At 37.9% G+C, this 20,799-nt stretch overlaps 1 protein-coding gene across 10 annotated transcripts in view; it reads right to left on the bottom strand.

Moving 5' to 3' along the window:
• The window catches only part of TMEM117 (transmembrane protein 117), a 610,505-nt gene that overhangs the window by 86,953 nt on the left and 502,753 nt on the right, over positions 1-20,799 (bottom strand). For all 10 annotated transcript variants that reach the window (XM_063620186.1, XM_055249767.2, XM_055249766.2 and 7 more), the window contains one exon: positions 13,006-13,165. In XM_063620186.1, coding sequence (XP_063476256.1) covers positions 13,006-13,165 — 160 coding nt within the window. The remainder of the gene's footprint in view (positions 1-13,005; positions 13,166-20,799) is intronic.

Raw genomic sequence — 20,799 nt, 5'->3', positions numbered from 1 at the left:
TTTGGAGATTTCTCAAGGAACTTAAACGAAACTACCATTCAACTCAGCAGTCGTATCACTGGGTACATACCCAATAAAAAATAAATCATTCCATCACCAAAAAGACATGTGCACTCACATGTGTATCACAGAGCTATTCACAATAGCAAAAGACACGGAATCAATCTAAGGGCCCATCAGTGGTGGATTGGATAAAGAAAATGTGATGCATGTACACCCTGGAATATTACACAGCCACAAAAAAGAACAAAATCATGTCCTTTGCAGCAACATAGATTCATCTGAAGGCCGTCATCCTAAGTAAATTAACATAGGAACAGAAAACCAAATCCTGCATGTTCTCACTTATAAGTGGGAGCTAAACATTGGGTACATATGGACATAAAGATGGCAACAAGAGATACTGTGGATTACTAGAGAGGGAAGGGAAGGGACAAGGGCTGAAAAACTGAAAAACTACTTATTGGGTACTATGCTCACTACCTAGGTGATAGGATGATGCACACCATAGGTGATAGGATCATCATCCTATGATCATTCATCAACATCAGCATCACACAATATACTCATGTAATAAACCTGCACAAGTACCTCCTGAATCTAAAATAAAAGTTGAAATCATTAAAAAAAAAGAATGTACCTTAGACTCCATGACCTTTTCCTTCCCCTGGCTCTTGCCCAGAAACCCATCTGACATGCAAAGATGGGTTGATGACCTGGCCATCAAATGCCAAAAGAATGAGAGGAAAAAAAAAAAAAATATATATATATATATTATATATATACATATATATATAATATATATGTATATATATATTTAATATTAACTGAAAATTTATTGGGAAGCTGAAGCTGGATGTAAGATGTAACATTATGTATAATACAGCAAAACTGTTTTGAAAACCCTGTTACAATTTCTGTTGGCTGAGGCAGCTGTCATCTCTATATCCTCCCTCTTTCTTTCCCCGTAACAAGTCTTCTCAACCTTCTGCATAGGCAGGAATACTCAACCAGGTTCCTGAGCTTCTCCAATTTACATATACACCCACCACCCTATTCATTAAAACAAAAGATCTTTCTTGGCATTCACCCTCTTTAGAAGGCCAGGAAGGGATTATAAACAACTACTTATCTTTTTTCTAGACACATTTTTGTGTGTAAATTTATTTTGTTATAAAACTGAGATATATGTACCTCCCTGATTTCCTGCTGTTTCTCTGCTTTAGACCTTATTCGACTTGCCAAATGAATGTACTCAGCTACTGAAATCAAAGGTTGAACAAATGGTAATCTCTCGGATATAAATATCGTTTTCAGCATACATATATGTATATACATATATATACACACACACATAAAAATTAGAGAAAAATGTATCAAGAATATATTTAGTTTTATCTTTCAGCTTTCCACAAATACACAACAGTAGTGATATAGTTTTATAGGAGAAATTCAAAATTCAAACAATTCCCCAAACATCTTCAAGTGCAATAAACTGAGACTATCATCTAGCAGTTTAGAATTTTCTTGCAGTTCTATCATGTACAGCCATCTGATCAAAGCAGTAGCAAACATTCACTTATTACCAGAGTTACATGAGAGCTGAGAAATCATAGTCTAATTTTAAACTCATATTTCCAGGCAGAATCCCCTAGTGATTCTCATACTACTAGATGTAAGAGGAAGACCTAAGAATCTGCATTTTTAAGCAGAACCCAGGTGATTCTAATGCAGGTAACTATAATTGCAAGAATCATCTGTAATGATTTAAAAGAACATATATCCCAGGCACCATTACCCACTTACTAAACAAGAAACTTCTGGAGCTCTTCTGATCCAGAGAACTCACATCTCTGTAAAGGTTCTGTTTCAGTCAGACAGATCTGTTTTTTTTTAATTCTCATTCTGCTGAATCCAGACGGTATCTGTGTGCCTTAGGAAATTCCCATTTTCTTCTCATTTGTAAAATTATAAATAATATTAATGATATTATCCTTATTGGAAGGTTTTGTAAGATTAAATGAAATAAAGTACATCTAAGTGATTATTTTGTGTGTGTGTGTGAGAGACGGAGTTTCGCTCTTGTTGCTCAGGCTGGAGTGCAATGGCGCAATCTCAGCTCACCCCAACCTCCGCCTCCAGGGTTCAAACTATTCTCCTGCCTCAGCCTCTGGAGTAGCTGGAATTACAGGCATATGCCACCACGCCCGGCTAATTTTGTATTTTTAGTAGAGATGGGGTTTCTCCATGTTGATCAGGCTGGTCTTGAACTCCCCACCTTAGGTGATCCACCCGCCTCGGCCTCCCAAAGTGCTGGGATTAGAGGCGTGAGCCACTGTGCCCTGCCCCCAGTGATTCTTATGATCAGGTAACAGTGAGAATCACTGCCTCAGAGTATGCCTCTATTTGTAGGTTATGGCTACATTGTTTCTCCTACTCCAAATTCTTTATATACCGTCATATTACTATAGTTTTTCTTAGCTAAAACCAAAGGTCTGAATGATCAATTGTAATTCAAAGAATAACTGAAACATTTTTCAACTAAATTAATTTTCTTCTATCCATATTATGTATTTTTGACATGCAAAAACATCATACTTCAAACATTTTAAAAAAAATTGACCATCACAAAAAAATCTTGTAACAAGAGGAAGGAAAAAACTGTCATGCTATCAATGAGAAAAGTGGATTCCTAGAAACAAGCTGACTTAACTAAGGTCACACTGCCACTAAGAACTATGCAGCCCTGACTTTAGTCTATTGCAAGAGTGTTCCCGTCATTCACTAAACTTCCTATCACCTGCAATGTGCTTTGTTTTTAACATTGTATACAGCATATTATTTCATTTTATATGCACAACAGTACAACAAGTTAGGAAAAAAAGTATGGTCTTTGAAATCAGACAGATCAGTTTTGTTTTTTGTTTTTTTTTTTTTTAATTCTCATTCTGCTGAATCCAGACTGTACCTGTGTGCCTTAGGAAATTCCCATTTTCTTCTCATTTGTAAAATTATAAATAATATTAATAATAGTATCCTTATTGGAAGGTTTTGTAAGATTAAATGAAATAAAGTACATCTAAGCATCCAGGACAGTGCCCAGCACATACTAAGTGCTCAATGAATGTTGGCCTTTTAGTTTTTCTGCCTTCTCTCCCTCAACTCCTGTCTTATTTTTAGTCCAGCAGTGTTTTCATTGCACCATTCTGCCCATCTTAGTAGCTTGTTCCTCATTTCACTGTGCAGTGTTCTCATTACGGTCTCCTGTTACTGAATTCCATATTTAATCTAACTAGACTTGACACTAAGCCTCTTGGACAACATTCTCCAACGTGCCTCTTCACGTCCAACTCCAGAGTTAATAAACCTTGACTTAGAAACTGCCCGTTGGGGTAGTGGGGAGGGGTTCAGAAGACCCAGCTTCTACATCAGGTCCTGCCACTGACTGACTTTACGACCTTAGGCAAATTAAAGAACCTCCCTGGGCTTCAGCTGTAAAACTCAAGATATGAAAAAGTGATCCTAAAGTTTCCTCCTGCTCTAAAATTTCATGACTTCATGATATTAATGAACTTGTCGGTCTAACAATAGCTCTTTCTCATTTCTTATTTTAGGCATGAGTTTAAAATGAATGCTCTGAATTATAGAGAATTGTTATACTGGCTTCCATGATTCCATTGCCTACAAAGTTCTTTTGTAATTTGTTCCTTAGCTTTATCATTGTAACTTAAAAAGTTCATAGAGGAGCCCATAGAAATACTTCATATCCCTGACACCATCCATTAAAAATAGTTACAGGCCGGGCGCGGTAGCTGACGTCTATAATCCCAGCACTTTGGGAGGCCGAGGTGGGCGGATCACGACGTCAGGAGCTCGAGACCATCCTGGCTAACACGGTGAAACCCCGTCTCTACTAGAAATACAAAAAATTAGCCGGGCGCAGTGGCGGGCGCCTGTAGTCCCAGCTACTAGGAGAGGCTGAGGCAGGAGAATGGCGTGAACCCGGGAGGCGGACTTTGCAGTGAGCCGAGATGGCGCCACTGCACTCCAGCCTGGGCGACAGAGCAAGAATCTGTCTCAAAAAAAAAAAAAAAGTTACAAAGAACCAGTCCATCAGATCTGGGAAAAGCTTGCACCATAGCTTGCATTTAGCATCACCTATACAATTCTAACCTGAAGTACAGCCATGCTCTCTGGGTGCCAATAGCATGGCTGAACGTGTCAGTCTTCAATGCTGCACTTTCTTTTACTGGGTACAAGTGAGACAATGACAAGTGGCAACTACTACACACGACTTCCAGGGCCAACCTTGACACACATACAAAGATGAGAGTGAGGGATAGGGCTGAAATATTCTTTTCAGAGTGATGATCAAGCTCTAATTATAAGAAAAAGCACATTCATTGGAAAAATACAAATGCAAATGAGTTATATCTTGCTGCTTCAGGATGGCTTTGAAAAAATTCCTGCCCATCTGCAGTAGTATAGAATTTATATCCTTCCAGTTTTTTAAATCATGTTCTAGCTCTCTTTTAAACGAATACCTCAGGGACTGAAGCATTTTACTTTAATTGGGATAAAACTTGAATGTCTCTATTTTCCACTTACTTAACCAAATCTTGTAATTCCTTCAAACTACATTCTTTCCATGTTATACATAAAAACCCGAGTGATCTCTCTCGCTCACGATAATCCCTCACAGAATTTACTATCAGTTTCAACTGTCATCTATATCATATGCTAACCAGACTATTAGTTTCATTTTCAAGTGAATGCGTTTGTCACTCCAGTACTCATGATTGAATCCTAAAAGTTTCTGCCTGATAAACCCAATGCTTCCAGCTCACTATTACCTTCTGCCAAATTCCTCTGATACCATGGGCCACCTGTAAGGATATCCTCCTTGGCACTTCATGCAGACTACTCACTTGGCTGGACTCCTTCCTTCTGTATGGACAAACTCACCGTGTTGTCTGTCTACTATTTGGAGATCTGTTGCCAGGACTGCTAATAAACATAATGCAGTCCCCCTCCGTGATTCTCCCTGAACAGTCTGTCTCCCCACTGTACTAGCAGTAATGAGGGAAGGGAAAAATGGTGAGAGTAAATAAAGTTGAGATTTAATCCCTTAAGCACATACCGAGAGGAGAGTAGGCATTTTTGGTTAATCCAGGTATTACCTAAGTGATAAGCCCTTTATTCCACGTCACCACTTGGGACCCTATAACAGAAGCCAGCACTATTGTGTTTTCAAATGGCATTTTTCCTTTAGTAAGGAAAAATGAAGATGTGAAACACATGTAAAGAGGAACTTAAAATACTTCGAAGAAGTTATAGAAAATATTCCCGAAGCTCAAGGAGATGTTAAATCTAGTGGACAAACATTTAAACAAATCTTTCTTTCTAAGTAGCCTGTAAATGTAACCAGTTGGAATAACTTATCTTGAAAATATATTCCAACTTGTTAAAACACCATAACTATTTAATTAACATAGGTTTATGCTTGTTGCTCTGCCATATGCTCTGAAATGACTGAATCCACTTTCCACAAGTGTGACTTCAAAAGAAATGCTGCTCTACTAACGTCAGGTCAGTGGGGTTTTAAAATAAAGTCTACCAAGAGTCACAATATCTATTTTTAAAGTAGTCAACCTACTTCTTAGAGCCACGCACAAAACAGAATACAAACACACTTTAAATCTGTTACATGGTGAAATGTTTGTGAAATGCAATTTTCATGATTTTTTTTCAGTGCAGTAAGAATTGCTTTTCAGGAAATATCACTTCTCTCCAAGTGCATTTTGACTATACCAAAGAGTGCTTTATAACACCTAACTGCAATTTATTCAGATTTATATTTAGATAGTTAATTACTGTAAGATCATACTTCAGTGAAAATGACCAAATGTAATATTATTGATAGATCATTCTCCTGCTGTTGGTATTTCACCTCTTGAAAAATCACATTATTTGGTGCATGTGAAATAATGTTACATTAATTCCTTTATTCTTTCACAAAGCAAAATATTTACGGTAAAACTGCAATGCACTAACCATGCTGTGGGAATGAAAAAATTGATAAAACATTTCCTTTCCTCAAGGAGCTTACACATTATAGGAGGTATGTTATGTACACAGGTAACAAGCAGGTACTTAGATAAATTACATGAGAGAGATGTTGAAAGATATCAATAATATAAGGATCCAAAACTTGATCTTTGAAACTTTCTTCTTCTTTTTAATAGTCTCTCCTCTATTCAGCTTCTGTTATGAACTTGATGCACATAAATCTAAGATATTACACACATACCCACACATATACATCTATGCATATAAGCACACATATATTTGTATTTATTGATATAGAAATATGAGTAGATTTCTGCTAGGTTTATCATCTACTTTCCATTTTTTTTCTTTTTTAAATAATTTCCAATTTTATTATAGACTCAGGGGGTCTAAGTGCAGGTTTGTTACACGGGTATATTATGTGATGCTAAGAATTGGGGTATGGATGGCCCTGTTGCCCAGGAGAGAGCATAGTACCTGATGGGTAGTTTTTCGGTCCATTCCCCTCTCCCCTTCTGCCCTCTCCAGTAGTCCCCAGTGTCTGTAGTACCTGTTTTTATGTTCACCTGTACTCAATGTTTAGCTCTCATTTATAAATGAGAACATGTGGTATTTGGTTTTCTGTTCCTCTGTTAATTCACTTAGGATGATGGTCTCCAGATGAATCCATGTTGCTGCAAAGGACATCATTTCATTCTTTTTCATGGCTGTATAGTATGCCATGGTGTTCAGGTACCACATTTTCTTTATCTGATCCACTGTTGATGGGCACCTAGGCTGGAAGAACACATATGTGCATGTGTCTTTTTGGTAGAACAACTTCTTTTCCTTTGGGTATATACTCAGTAATGGGATTGCTGGGTTGAATGGTAGTTCTGTTTAAGCTGTTTGAGAGATCTCCAAACTGCTTTCCACAGTGGTCGAACAATTTACATTCCCACCATTAGTGCATAAGCATTCCCTTTTCTCTGCAGCCTTGCCAGCATCTGTTATTCTTTTTAATCTTTTTTATAATAGGTCAGACTGACAGCTGTGAGATGGTATGTCATTCCAATTTTGATTTGCATTTATCTGATGATTAGTGATGATGAGCATTTTTTCATATGCTTGTTGGCTGCTTGTCTTTTTTTTTTTTTTTTTGAGAAGTGTCTGTTCATGTTCTTTTGCCCAATTTTAGATAGGATTATCTGTTTTTTGCTTGTTGAGTTGTTTAAGCATCTTTTAAATTCTAGATATTAGACCTCTGTTGGATGCATAGTTTGCAGATATTTTCTCCAATACTGTGGGTTGTCTTTTTACTCTCCTACTTCTTTTTCTGTACAAAAGCTCTTTTGTTTAATTAGGTCTCACTTGTCAATTTTTGTTTTTGTTGCAATTGCTTTTGGGGACTTAGTCATAAATTCTTTGCCAAAGCCAGTGTCAAGAAGGAAGAATCTTTCTTCATGGTTACCACTGCCCCAGGCCCATGGCAAGTACTGCCTGGCTACTGCTGATGTTCACACAAGATCCAATGGCTGTTCAGTCAGCTTATGGTAAATGCTGCCAGGCCTGGCTCTCTCCTTTCAGGAATGGGCTCCCCTCTGGCCCAGGATGAGTCCAGAAGTGCCATCTAGGAGCCAAGGCCTGGAGTCAGGAACCTCAGGAGCCAACTCTGTGTTCTACACCACTGTGGATAAGCTGGTACCCAAGCTGCAAGACAAAGTCCCCTTTACTCTTCACTCTGCTTTCCTCAAGTAGAAGGAATATCTCCCCATGGCCACCACAGGTGGGGATGTTTGGGTTTCACCTGAAACCAGCATGGCTCTGGATGTCACTCAAGGCTGCAGTGAGTACTGCCTAGCTACTCCTTATGTTCATTTAAGGCCCAAGGGCCCTTTAGACAGTGGGTGATTAATCTTGCCAGGACTGAGTCCTTCCCTTCAAGTCAGTGGGTTCCCTTCTGGCCCAGAAATGTTCAGAGGTAGAACCTGAAATGGGGGCCTGAGGACTCTGCCTGGTGTCCTATTCTACTGTGGTAAGCTAGTATCCAAGTTGCAAGACAAAGTCCTCTTTACTGTCTCCTCTCCTCTCCTGAAGCAGAGGAGAGAAGTCTGTCCTGGAGCTGCGAGCTGCACTACTAGGGATTGAAGAAGGAGTGGTTCAAGTACTCCCTTGGCCACCGTGGCTAGTGTCTCACTAGGTCGCATGACACAAAGTCTACTGCCTCCAAGCTCAGCACAGCACAAAGACTAGCCAAGAAATTCCAAGTCCTTGTGGCCTAGACTGCCTTTCAAATTTATTTGGATCCCAAAGCACTTTAGCTTGCAGTTGGGAGGCTACCAGAAATTCCCCTCTGGCTAGGGCTGGTCTAGATGCTCTCTATGTGTGCTGGCTGAATTTTGCCCTGTGTTGCATTCTGCTATGACAGGCAGCACTAAGTTCCAGTGCAAAGTCCCACAGTCACTGTGCTCTCCTCCCTCCCCTAAGCACATAGATTCTGTGCCACGTGGCTACTGCTGGGGGATGGGGGAAGAGAGGTATCAGCAATTCAAGGCTGTCTCTCCTACCCTCTTCAGTGCCTCTTTCCTAATATAATGTTAAAACCAAGCACTGTGATCATTCATCTGATTTTTGGTTCTTATGGAGGTGCTTTCTTATATGAATTGTTGCTAAATTTCATGCTCCTATAGGCGGACGATCACTGGAAGTTTCTATTTGGATATTTTGCTCCATTTGTCCCACTTTTTTTCTTTGTTTACATACATATTTTAACTCTTTTTTAAAAAATTGTGTAAATTTATGGGGTACAAGTGTAATTTTCATACATGGATAGATTGTGTAGTGGTGAAGTCAGCACTTTTAGGGTATCCATTACCTGAATCTTTTCCTTAACCTAGCAAAGAAGGTAGGTGGGTGGGATATGCTACAAGTCAAATACTTATGCAAAGAAATAAAGGGATATATATAAATCAAACGACATAATTACAAACACTTAATAGAAACTGAGATAAAGTTTTCCTTAGAAGAATGTTTTCTCTACAATTTATTTCTTGTGTCCTGTACGTAGCATGTGTGAGTCACATTACATTTTGCTGGTATCTGTTTATGCCCTAGTTCTAGTGAGTTTACTAAAACCACAGAAAAATGTGATACAACAATAAAGGTAGAAAAATCCTATTTAGTAAATATCTATAAAAATTAATGATTTACTTTCTCTAAAAGTATTCAGAACTGGCCTGCTAATTTTATTAAAAATAATAAAAAGAACTTTACAAAAGTAGCACCAAATTCTAATGGTTTCTTTTTAAAAAAAAATTACAATACCAGCCAGGCACAGTGGCTCACGCCTGTAATCCCAGCACTTTGGGAGGCCGAGGTGGGTGGATCACCTGAGGTTGGGAGTTTGAGGCCAGCCTGACCAACATGGAGAAACTCCATTTCTACTAAAAAAAAAAAAAATACAAAATTAGCCAGGTGTGGTGGCGCATGCCTGTAATCCCAGCTATTCGGGAGGCTGAGGCAGGAGAATTGCTTGAACACGGGAGGCGCAGGTTGCAGTGAGCCGAGATCACGCCATTGCACTCCAGCCTGGGCAACAAGAGTGAAACTCCGTCTCAGACAAAAAAAAAAAAAAATTACAGTACCTTTCTATAGTAGAAGTGGAATTTTCCTACCAATAAAAAACCTAGGATCGACTGCTTTCAAATCATTTAAATAATTCTAATAAGGACAGGTGTTTTAGTGACACTAATTTTACTTCTTTATTTTTCTTTCATCTGAAATATGTAAATACAGGATGAATTAGAACACAGTTTAGTTGGTTGTGAACTTGTTAAGATATCTGTCTTATATATTTTCAAATGTCTTCAGTACATATGCTTTCTGGGTCTCTGTTGCCTAAATTAACTCTCTTACCACATGTACTAGTTCCTACAACTTCTACATGATGCTCACAAAGAGGGATACAGTTTGCACAAGACTGAGTGCTGAGCTGTCACTTCTTTATCCTCATCAAGCAGTTATTACTCTGGGCCTACTCCTGCCATGTAAGGCACTTTGCTTGGGAAGCTCCAGGGATATGAAGAGTTATAAGGAAAAAGTGACATGTTGAATTGCAGTTCAGGTAAAAAGTGCTACAGGAGTTCTCAAGAGGAAGTGATCGCATGGCTTTAATGAAGAGAGAGTTGAAATGGTCTCCAATGGTAGGATCTAAATGAGCAGAACAGAAAAGGCACAATCTGTAGAGGAACAAGAGACTCCTGACACTGGGGAATAAGTATGCTGTGGGCAAATGCCCAGCAGCAAATATGTTGATCTGGGTGGAACTAGAGCATAGAAGACGTGGGAGAATACAGAGTCAGGGCCAGACCATGGAGGGCACTCAGAGAGCTCACAGAGGCTGGACTCTCCTCCTGGACAATGAGGAGTCATGGACAATATCTACGGCTGAGAAGTGTATAACATGACATTTCCAACTGGAAGGTTATGAAGAAGAGCTGCATAGGGCGTATGGTATGAAGGGACATGGATGTGTGGTGGCAGAAGATCCAGAGGAGATTACAATAGTATAGAGGGGAGTCAAGACTGGAATGGTGGCAAGGAAGTGAGAAAGAAGAATGATATTAAAAGCATAGAGAAAGATAAATCAGTAGGCCTGGCTAGTTGACTTAGTGTTAGGGGAGACAGAAAAGAAAAAGTTAACAGACCTAAATTTGGGGGCTAATTTTTTTACTCATTTTTATATTAGAAACCTATTAATTTGGAGTTATAGCCCAACCTCTCTCCCCTTTTCTTTCAGATGACCTCATCACCATAGCCTCCCACGCTGAGCCCATGAGTTTCTCCAATTCCTTCCTAGGAAATCTGGAATCAGGCCTGACAGATAGAGGGTGATTGCCCTCTGAGGTGTTGGCAGTAGCCATTTTCTTCCATTTGAATGAGAAACCTGGAAAGGCTGCTTTACAATAAGAGACAAAAAAAAAGAGAAGGCAAAAACAAAAAAGATAAGATATGGAAAATAAAGGCTAGGTCTGGATTCCCTGTTACACCCTGGTCTCTGCTTTCATGTGTCCCTAGAGGCAACTACATCCCTCCTCTTGAATTGGGTAGGATATCCCTAAAATGCAGCAATACATTCCTCCTTTGATTAAATTAGCTTGGTAGAGTTATTGCTACTTGTAGCCAAAATGGTCCAAACTTAAATATTCCTCAGCATAAACTCTTCATCATCGGTCATTTGGTGCTCTGACTACTCTCTGAACACTTCAGCATGTTATTGACATTTTACATTGTTATGATATTTTTTCATCTATAATGTCTTTCCCTTCCCCTTTGCTGACTCTGCCTATGTAAATCCTGACTATCCTTTCTTTCTTCCATCTGTCTTTATTAAGCAGTTTTTGAGTGATTCCATAATATCTGTAAATTACAATGTTATATTTTCCCACTTGAAGTCCTTGATTTTAGTGAACTTATTGGAAGAGTACTTAAAACTTACACAAATAGAGTAGAAGCATGAGGATGGTAACGGACAATCAAAGAATTTATGCTCTCAAATATATGAATGTAAGCAAATTCAATTAGACAACAGTCTACTTGGCTACTAATACCATTGACTTTAAGATGGGTTCAGAGAGGTATCAGTAGGCCATCTGGCCAATGTGGACATTTTACAAGAGACATTATATTAGTTAGGAAATAGAGGAAGATAAAAATAGCCTTTATATAAGTAACGCATGATAAATTATTGCATAAGTGCTAAAAATTCACTTCTGTAGATATCCATGGGACGTCCTACAGCTTAGTGAGAGGCAGATCTAGAACCTGCCAATGCTGTCTGACTCAAAGTCAGACTGGAAAGTTTTTTCCATTGCTATTTCAGGAAATACAAAATTTGTCAATTTTCAAATGCGACAAAAATATTCCGTTTTATCTCTTTAAATAATTTTTTTAAATGATAGTGTATTTTAAAATATTATCCATTAAAATAGTAATATACTCAAAGAACCATCTTGAACCTAATGCCCAAGATATATTATTTAACAAATTAAAAAAAAAAAATCAATAAATAAATTTCTATTCTCTTTTGAGACAACACTGAAAATCTCTCATAAAGGCCTCTTTTTGCCCCCAGAAATGAGAAAACCAATCTGCTATCCTGTGAAATCTCACATAAATTCAGAATACAATGGAGTATTCCTTCAGTAATCGTAGTCTTTGGTCTGGTGACTTACAACGCCTCAGGAGGGAAAAAAAATTGCCTTATGAAAGCAATAAGAAAATGTCTAACAAATGGATGGATATTTAATGAGCAAGAAATAGCTGGTGTCTCTTTCTGCCCCATTCAAAAGAATATTCCTAAAACCCCAAACAGTCACAGCAGATTATATGAGTAACACTGGTTAGTGTGATGCTATTGTATGAAAAATCTGTTGCTAAGCAGGGCAGAAATATGGTTTACATGAAAATGGAATGATCTCCGGTGAATACTGAAAGAAAGTAACAATTTCCATAACCAGAAAAAGAATTTTTACATCACTCCATTTCAACTGCTATAAAACCCTGAGTTGCTTTGACAATTGCTTTTCCCTGCTTTGCTGCTTTTACATGGTCCTCATGTGTGCAGCTTTCCATTTACTAAATGACAGGGTTTTTTGGTTTTTGTTTCCGAGTGTGTTTTCCCCTAAAGCCTAGGCAGAAAATACCAACGTGCTATATGGTTTCTAGGGGCCCACCTTGCAATGTTCATAAAACACATTTTTGGTGCCCCTCTTATAAAAGTCCAGTTGGCTTTCCCTCCCAGTATAATAGCTGAAAATATAAACAGAGAATGCCCCATCAATAGTAACTGTAAACGCTGTACTTATTTAGATTTCTGGAGCCTGTTGCCATATCCTGTTTGTTATACTGGGAACAGAGCATGCAGCAACTTCGGTGAGGGGAGGGAAATACACTTACCTGCATCACAATAAGGAGGTCAAAGACCAAGATAAAAGAAGCAAGGAATGCTCTGGAAACTTCATCACTGGGTAAAAATCCCCGATTCAGCTTGTCCCAGCTGATCCAGTCCGTTGTAATCACAAGTACAACCACAGACGTCAGAGTAAAAAGAACTGTCCTGTAAGGAACAAGGCACTCATTAAAGAACATAAGGCATAAAATATAGATACTAGAGAGTGCATGTTATCTGTGCTGTATTAAATGTCTGCCCCTTGGCAAGTACCTACCCTAAGGTATATTAGCCAAAAGGAAGATGAAAAAAGTTGGCCGGGCATGGTGGCTCATGCCTGTAGTCCCAGCACTTTGGGAGCCCAAGGCGGGTGGATCACCTGAGGTCAGGAGTTCGAGACAAGCCTGTCCAACATGGTGAAGCCCTGTCTCTACTAAAAATACAAAAAAATTAGCCAAACGCAGTGGTGTGCGCCTGTAGTCCCAGCTACTTGGGAGGCTGAGGCTGGAGAATCGCTTGAACCTGGGAGGCGGAGTTTGCAGTGAGCCGAGATTGCGCCACTGCACTCCAGCCTGGGTGACAGAGTGAGACTCCATCTCAAAAGAAAAAAGAAAAAAAAATTAAATGCCTTCTTTCAAAAGCAATTTTCCCTAAAGAACATTAAGATAATAATTATGGAACAAATAATTAACAACAACAATGTTAAAAATGACTTTGGTTAGTGCAGTAACTGTCCCAAGAAAACATTGGTGTGTAGCTCATAGTAAACCTGTACATTGTTTACCAAGGGTAGTGGACATGCAGTGTAAGAAGATAAGGCAGATGGTGAATAGGTGAGGAAATCTTTGGATTCCATTATCCTTCTACAAAAGAGAAGGATAGTTAGACCAGACTCATCACCATCTCCAAGACTTGATAAGCCCCATACAGGGACCACCTCTAAAAGCCAAAAATCTAGCCTGTTCTCATAGGACATATATCATCCATGGCTTGTGGTCTAGTGACCTCTCTCCATGTCAGAGCATCTGCTCCCTGCTAGATAAGATACTAGGAGCCTGACATTTTCTCTTACATATCTTTGTAGCCCCCGTAAAATCTTGCACAGGTATACACAGATGGAGTTCAACAAGGGTTAGTTGAAACTAAAGCGTTTTTAACAATCAGAAAAATAAATTAGTCTTTAATGCTGATTTTTAAAGTTGATCTGAAATGTGGGTGATGAAAATTTAATCTGCCAGAGATTGTCCATAATGTAGTTAAGCCTGTGCTTTTCAGGGCTATATCGATGCCTAGATATTGTCTAGAATTATAAGAAGAAAAAGCAATTATTTGAAATAAATTTAATCAGATAAAAATGCAAGAAAGAAAAGGGAAATAAAGGAAAACAGAAGAAAAAACATAGAGGTGAAATAGCATTGTAGAACACATATCCATTTTGGCAATTAACAAAACCATTTTTGCCCTCTAATGTCTTATAATAATTGAAACTCATAAAAATAATATGAATCTTCATAGAATTCTCTTTTCAATTGTACATAGTGTAAACCTCTAAGCCAAAAATTTGGTTTTCCTTTTCACAATTTCTTATTTGAGGCAAGTTATACTTTAATATAATGGATATAAAGAAACACTTCTTAAATTTTTTTCTCCTCATGAATGGAAAGATATGTTATTTTTTAAAATTTTAGAAAATAAACATTCCTATTAAACCTCATTATTTTATTAAAATTGCAAACTTTCAAAAGAATTTGACTCATGACCTCTAAAATATAAAGTACAGATTGTCTCCTGCTATGGTGTAGAGTAACTTTGATCACAGAAATTCAAATGAATTAAATAAGTATGGGAGAAGTTCTAACTAATTATTATAACTCAATAGATAGAAATTGCAAGTATTATATAAAAAGAATAGTGGGACTTAAGCAAAATTTTCTCCAGGTTAAGTCTATGTGTTTTTGATTTTGTTTTCTTGAGCTTGAGAAACCTCAAACAACTCTGAATGAAATCACCACAATTTCTTTTTTCATGAAGGAATGTAACAACCTTGATGAAGAATAAAATATTGATTATTATGCAAAGTTTTTTGGTAATAAGGATATTTTCTTATCATTCTTGGCTTTTCAAATGCATTTCTCACAAGGATGCTATAAATATATACACTTTACAGGATGCACTCATATGGCTGTATAGGTTGGTAAATAGTTGGGGCTCCAATTTTCTCATGTCCCACTTTCTTTTTCTCCCCAGCCTCCTTCACAGAGCCTCTCACCTCCCTGTTATCCAGCACTGCCTGGTTAACCTCTGGTGAAACAAGGGTACTGTAGTACCTCACTCTAGTTCTATAGCCAGTGTCTATTCTATTGGTCAGAACCTGTAGTCCACAGGCTCTGTGGTATTTTTAATATCATTACTGTATTTTCACCTGGAACCCCCTTTAGTAAAGACAGTTGATTGAGAAGAATTAATACTCTAATGTTACTTCATAGGTCTAAAAATGTACACTGATACTGTAAAATTAAATATTTATTCAGAGGCACATTTTTAGGTGTGAAAGTCTAGGAGTTTGGAATAAGTGTCTGCTGAGAAATTAGAAACCTCATCTATTACAATATTTATAAAGGAACTATTCTAGGAGTCAGCAAGATAGCAGAATAGGAGATCCTCTACTCATATCCACCCACAGAACAACAATTTGGCAGCCATCTATGGACAAAAGTGCCTTTTTCGAGCTTTGGATTCAGATACGAAGTCCAAGACTGATCAGGGCTGTCTGAGAGGGCAGGCTTGTACCCAGTCGCCAGGCTTATGAACAGCGGTCCTGGATACAGACCCAGAAACAGCCTCATCCCCCTATGAACTTGGCTACAATTCCATCTGGCCTTCGTCCTGCCACCAGAATCATCCACCAAGGAATGAGGGAGGAGTCATGCCCACACGCACTTTGTACAACAGATCGGCTGATCTCAGCCCCAGCTGTGGACCCTAAAGAGGCCCTGTAATTCAGCTGTAGCCATTCTCATCTGTAGTCTGAGAGCATTTCTGCCCACACAGAGACCTGCCAGGAGATATGCTCATTCATGCCCTGGTGGCAGTCCCACCAACTTGGTCCCACTGCAGATGCTGAAAGAGCCCTTTAACTTGGTTCCAGCTCCTCTCAGCTGTGATCTGAAAGCAGTTCTGCCCACCAAGGGACTTTATAGAAAACATGCTCATCCATGCTCCCAGAAATAGGCCTCAGGCTGAATGTAGATCCTGAAGTAGACCTGTGACCCAGCTCCAGCCCTGCTCGGCTGCAGTCAGGGGCAGTCTTGCCCAATCAAGAACCTGGCAGGAGGTACATTTGTCTGTGACCCTGGAGAGAGACCTAAAAACACTGAACTCAGCTGTGGACCCTGAAGCACACTCTGTAACTCAGTTCTAGCCCCTCTCAGCCATAGTCCAGGACCAGTTCTGCCTGACCAAGGATCCTCCTAGTGACCCAGTGGGAGCCCTCCTAAGAACCTGGAAAGAAAGACACCGAATAGTATACCTGGTAATAGGCCTACCATCTGTGGAGCCAACTGTGGAATCTAAAGCACACCCTTGCCCTAGTGTCTGTTCTACTGCCCAAAGTCCAATCTGTCTTGAGACCAGACAGGATCCATATACACTCTGCTCCTCGTAAGAACCAGCAAAAGTCTCGTGACCCAGTTAAAATTCCAGTCGACTGTGGTCCCAGAACCAATCCTAACAGGCTGGGAACCCTACAGGAGAAGGTCAATATCTGCCAAAGCCAATCTGTAAAGACTTGAACAGGTATTTGTTCCTTCAAATGCAGATACAAATGCAAAGCTATACAGATAATAAACAATCAGATAAACATGACACCACTAAAGGAAACCAATAAGTGCCAGTAACAACCCCAAAGAAATTGACATCTATGAACTGTCTGACAAATAATTCAAAACAATCATATTAAAGAAGATCAATGGGATGGAAGAGGAAACAGACAACTAAATGAAATCAGAAAAACAATGCATGAACAAAATTAGAAGTTAATAAAAAATAGAAACCAAAAAAAAAAACAACAGAAATCCTGGATTGAAGAATACAATAACAGAACTGAAAAATTCAAAAGAGAGCTACAATATCATATTTAATCATGCAGAAGAAAAAAATATCAAACTTAAAGACAGGTCACATGAAATTAGCCAGTTAGAGAAACGACAATTAAAAAAGAGTAGACAGCATAGTAGGCCGAGCATAGTGGCTCATGCCTGTAATCCCAGTGCTTTGGGAGGCCAAGGCAGGTGGATTGCTTGAGGTCAGGAATTTGAGACCAGCCTGGGCAATACAGTGAAACCCTGTCTCTTAAAATAAAAAGAAAGAAAAATCAGCCAGGCATAGTGGCCTGCGCCTGCAGTCCCAGCTACTCGGGAGGCTGAGGCAGGAGAATCACTTGAGCCTGGGAGGCAAAGGTTGCAGTGAGCCAAGATCACACCACTGAACTCCAGTCTGGGTGACAGAGCAAGACCCTGTCTCAAATAAATAAATAAATAAATAAATACAATATATATAGAAAGAGAGCATACTAACCTATGGGTACCATCAAGATAATAAATACGCAATTCATGAAAGTCACAGGAGAAGAGAGAAAGAAACAGAAGGCTTAAAGAAATAACGTCTGAAAACTTCCCAGAGGGATATAGACATCCAGATTCATGAAGCTCAAAGAATCTAAAGAAGGACCCACCCAGAGAATATTTTTCTGAGACACATTACAGTAGTTCCCCTTTATCTGTGGTTTCACTTTCAATGCTTTCATTTACCTACAGTCAGTCAACCACAGTTCGAAAATACTAAACGGAACATTCCAGAAATAATTCACAAGTTTTAAATTGCATTCTGTTCTGAGCAGAGTGATGAGATCTTACTTTATCCTGCTCTTTCTTGTCCAGGATGTGGATTATCCCTTTTTCCAGTATATGACACTGAGTATGCTAACAGTCATTTAGTCACTTAGTAGCCATCTGTTATCAGATTAACTGTGGTAGTATTGCAGTTTGTGTTCAAGTAATACTTATTTTACTTAATAATGGCTCCAAAGCACAACAGTAGTGATGCTGGCAATTTGGATATGCCAAAGAAAAGCCATCAAGTGGAAAGGTGAAAGCTCTTGACTTAATAAAGAAAAAAAAAATGGTATGCTGAGTTTCCCAAGATCCATAGTAAGAACAAATCTTCTACCCATGAAATTAAGAAGAAAAAATGGAAATTCATACTAGTTTCCATTTGCTGTTGTACCTCAGACTGCAGAAGTTATGGTCACAATGTGTGATAAGCAAAGATGGAAAAGGCATTAAATTTGTTTGTAGAAGACATGAACAGAAACAGGTTCCAAATGATGGCAACTGGATTCAGTACTATCCACAGTTTCAGGCATCCACTGGGGATCTTAGAATGTATTCCAAACAGATAGAGAGGGAATACTTTATGATCAAATTGACAAAAGTCTTCAATAAAGAGGGAAACTTTAAAGCAGCAAGAGAAAAGAGACTCATCACAAAGAAGAGTACCCTGATAAAACTATTGGTGAACATCTCCATAAAAAACCTTGAAAACCAGGAGAGAGTGGAATGATATATTCAAAGTGTTCAGGAAACGAAGAGTTAAAAAAGAATACTATATCCAACAAGGCTGTCTTTCAGAAATGTAGGAGAGAGAAGGAATTTTCCATAGAAGCTAAGGCTAAGGGAATTCATTGCCACTAGATCTGACTTTTAAAAGAATGCTGAAGGTAGAACTTAATGCTAAATTGAACTGAAAAGATGCTAATTAACAAAATAAAAATATCTGAATGTATAAAATTCACTAGTAAAGTTAAAAATATAGTCAAGTTCAGAATATTGTAATAGTTGTATATAAACCACTTGTAACTTTAGAGTAAAAGTTAAAAAACAAAAGTATTAAAAATAACTATAGATACACTAGTTTGTTAAAGATATACAGTATAAAGAGATGCACAGTGTGACATCAATAGCATAAAATGTTGACTGGGGAGTAAAAGTGTAGAGTGTTTGTATGCAACTGAAGTCAAGTTCTTATCAACTTAAAATGGAATGTTATAAGATCTTTTACGCAAGCCTCATTGTAACCACAAAGAAAAAACCTCTAGTAGATACACAAAAGACAAAAAGAAAGGAATTAAAAATATAAGATTATAGGAAATCATCAAAATACAAAGAAAGACAGCAGGAGTAAAAGAAAGGAACAGAAGAATAGCAAAACATTTTAAAAAGTAGAAATATAAGTCTTTACCTATCAATAATTAGTTTAAATGTAAATGGATTACATTCTTTAATCTAAAAATGCAGAGTGGCTGAATAGATTCAAAAAGCAAAAACAAGAGCCCATTATAAGCTGCCTATAAGAGAATCATTTTAGTCTTAAGGACACACATATGCTGAAATGCAGGAATGGGAAAAGACATTCTAATCAAATGGTAACCAAACGACAGCAGGGGTAGATATATTTAAATTAGACAGAATGGACTTTCAGTCAAAATCTGTTACAAGAAACAAAGATGGTCATTATATAATAACAAAGGGTCAATATATAAAGAGAATGTAACAATTTTGAATATATATGTATCCAGTACCAGGGCATCTAAACATACAAGCCAACTACTAACAGAACTGAAAAAAAGAGACAGCAATACAATAATAATAGGGGACTTCAACTTCTATTTGCAACAATGAATAGATCATACAGATCAAAATCAACAACGAAACAATGGACTTGAATAACAGCATACACCAAATGACTAACAAATATATTCAAAACATTCCATCTGAAGCAGCAAAATGAACCTTCTTCTCCAGCACACATGGAACATTCTTCAGGGTAAGATCATATGTTAAGCCACAAAACAGCACTTTATCTTTTCTGACCACAATAGTATGAAACTAGAAATCAGTAACAGGAAGATTTTGTAAAATTCACAAGCATATGAAAATTAAACAACATGCTACCTGAACAACCAATGGGTCACAGAAGAAATCAAAAGGGAAATCAGAAAGTATCTTGAGACCACAAAAAATAAAAACAGAACGTACCAAACTGATAGGATACAGCAAATACAGTTCTAAGAGGGAAGTTTATAATCATAACTGCCTATAATAAGAATAAAGAAAGATCCCAAATAAAACACTAAATTTTATACCTCAAGGAACTAGGAAAAGAAGAACAAATTAACTAATGCCAAAGTTAGTAGAAGATAGGATGTAACAAAGATCAGAGCAAAAATAAATCAAATAGAGACTAATAAGACAATGAAATACCAACAAAGCTAAAACTTCATTTTTTGAAAATATAAACAAAATTGATAAACCTTTAGCCATACCGACCAAGAAAAAAGAAGGGACTCAAATAAAATTATAAATAAAAGGGAAGACATTACAGCTGATACCACAGAAATACAAAGGGTCATAAGAGACTACTCTGAATAATAATATTCCAACAAATTGGATAACCTGGAATAAGGATAAATTCCTAGAAACATACAAGTTACCAAGACTGAATAATGAAGAAGTAGAAAACCTGAACAGACCGATCATGAGTAAAAACCTCTAAAGAAAAGCCCAAAACCTGATAGCTTCACAAGTGAATTATATCAGAGATTTAAAGAGGAATTAGTATCAATCCTTCCCAAATTCTTCTAAAAATTTAGGAGAGGATACCTCCAAACTCATTTTAAGAAGCTAGCGTTATTCTGATACTAAAGCCAAATATGGATACTATAAAAAAAGAAAATCATAGGTCAA

The sequence above is a fragment of the Symphalangus syndactylus genome, chromosome 17 (assembly GCF_028878055.3).
Source record: "Symphalangus syndactylus isolate Jambi chromosome 17, NHGRI_mSymSyn1-v2.1_pri, whole genome shotgun sequence".
NCBI classification, from domain to species: domain Eukaryota; kingdom Metazoa; phylum Chordata; class Mammalia; order Primates; family Hylobatidae; genus Symphalangus; species Symphalangus syndactylus.
Note: the sequence above shows the minus strand (reverse complement) of the source record. Positions and strands in the feature narration are given on the sequence as shown.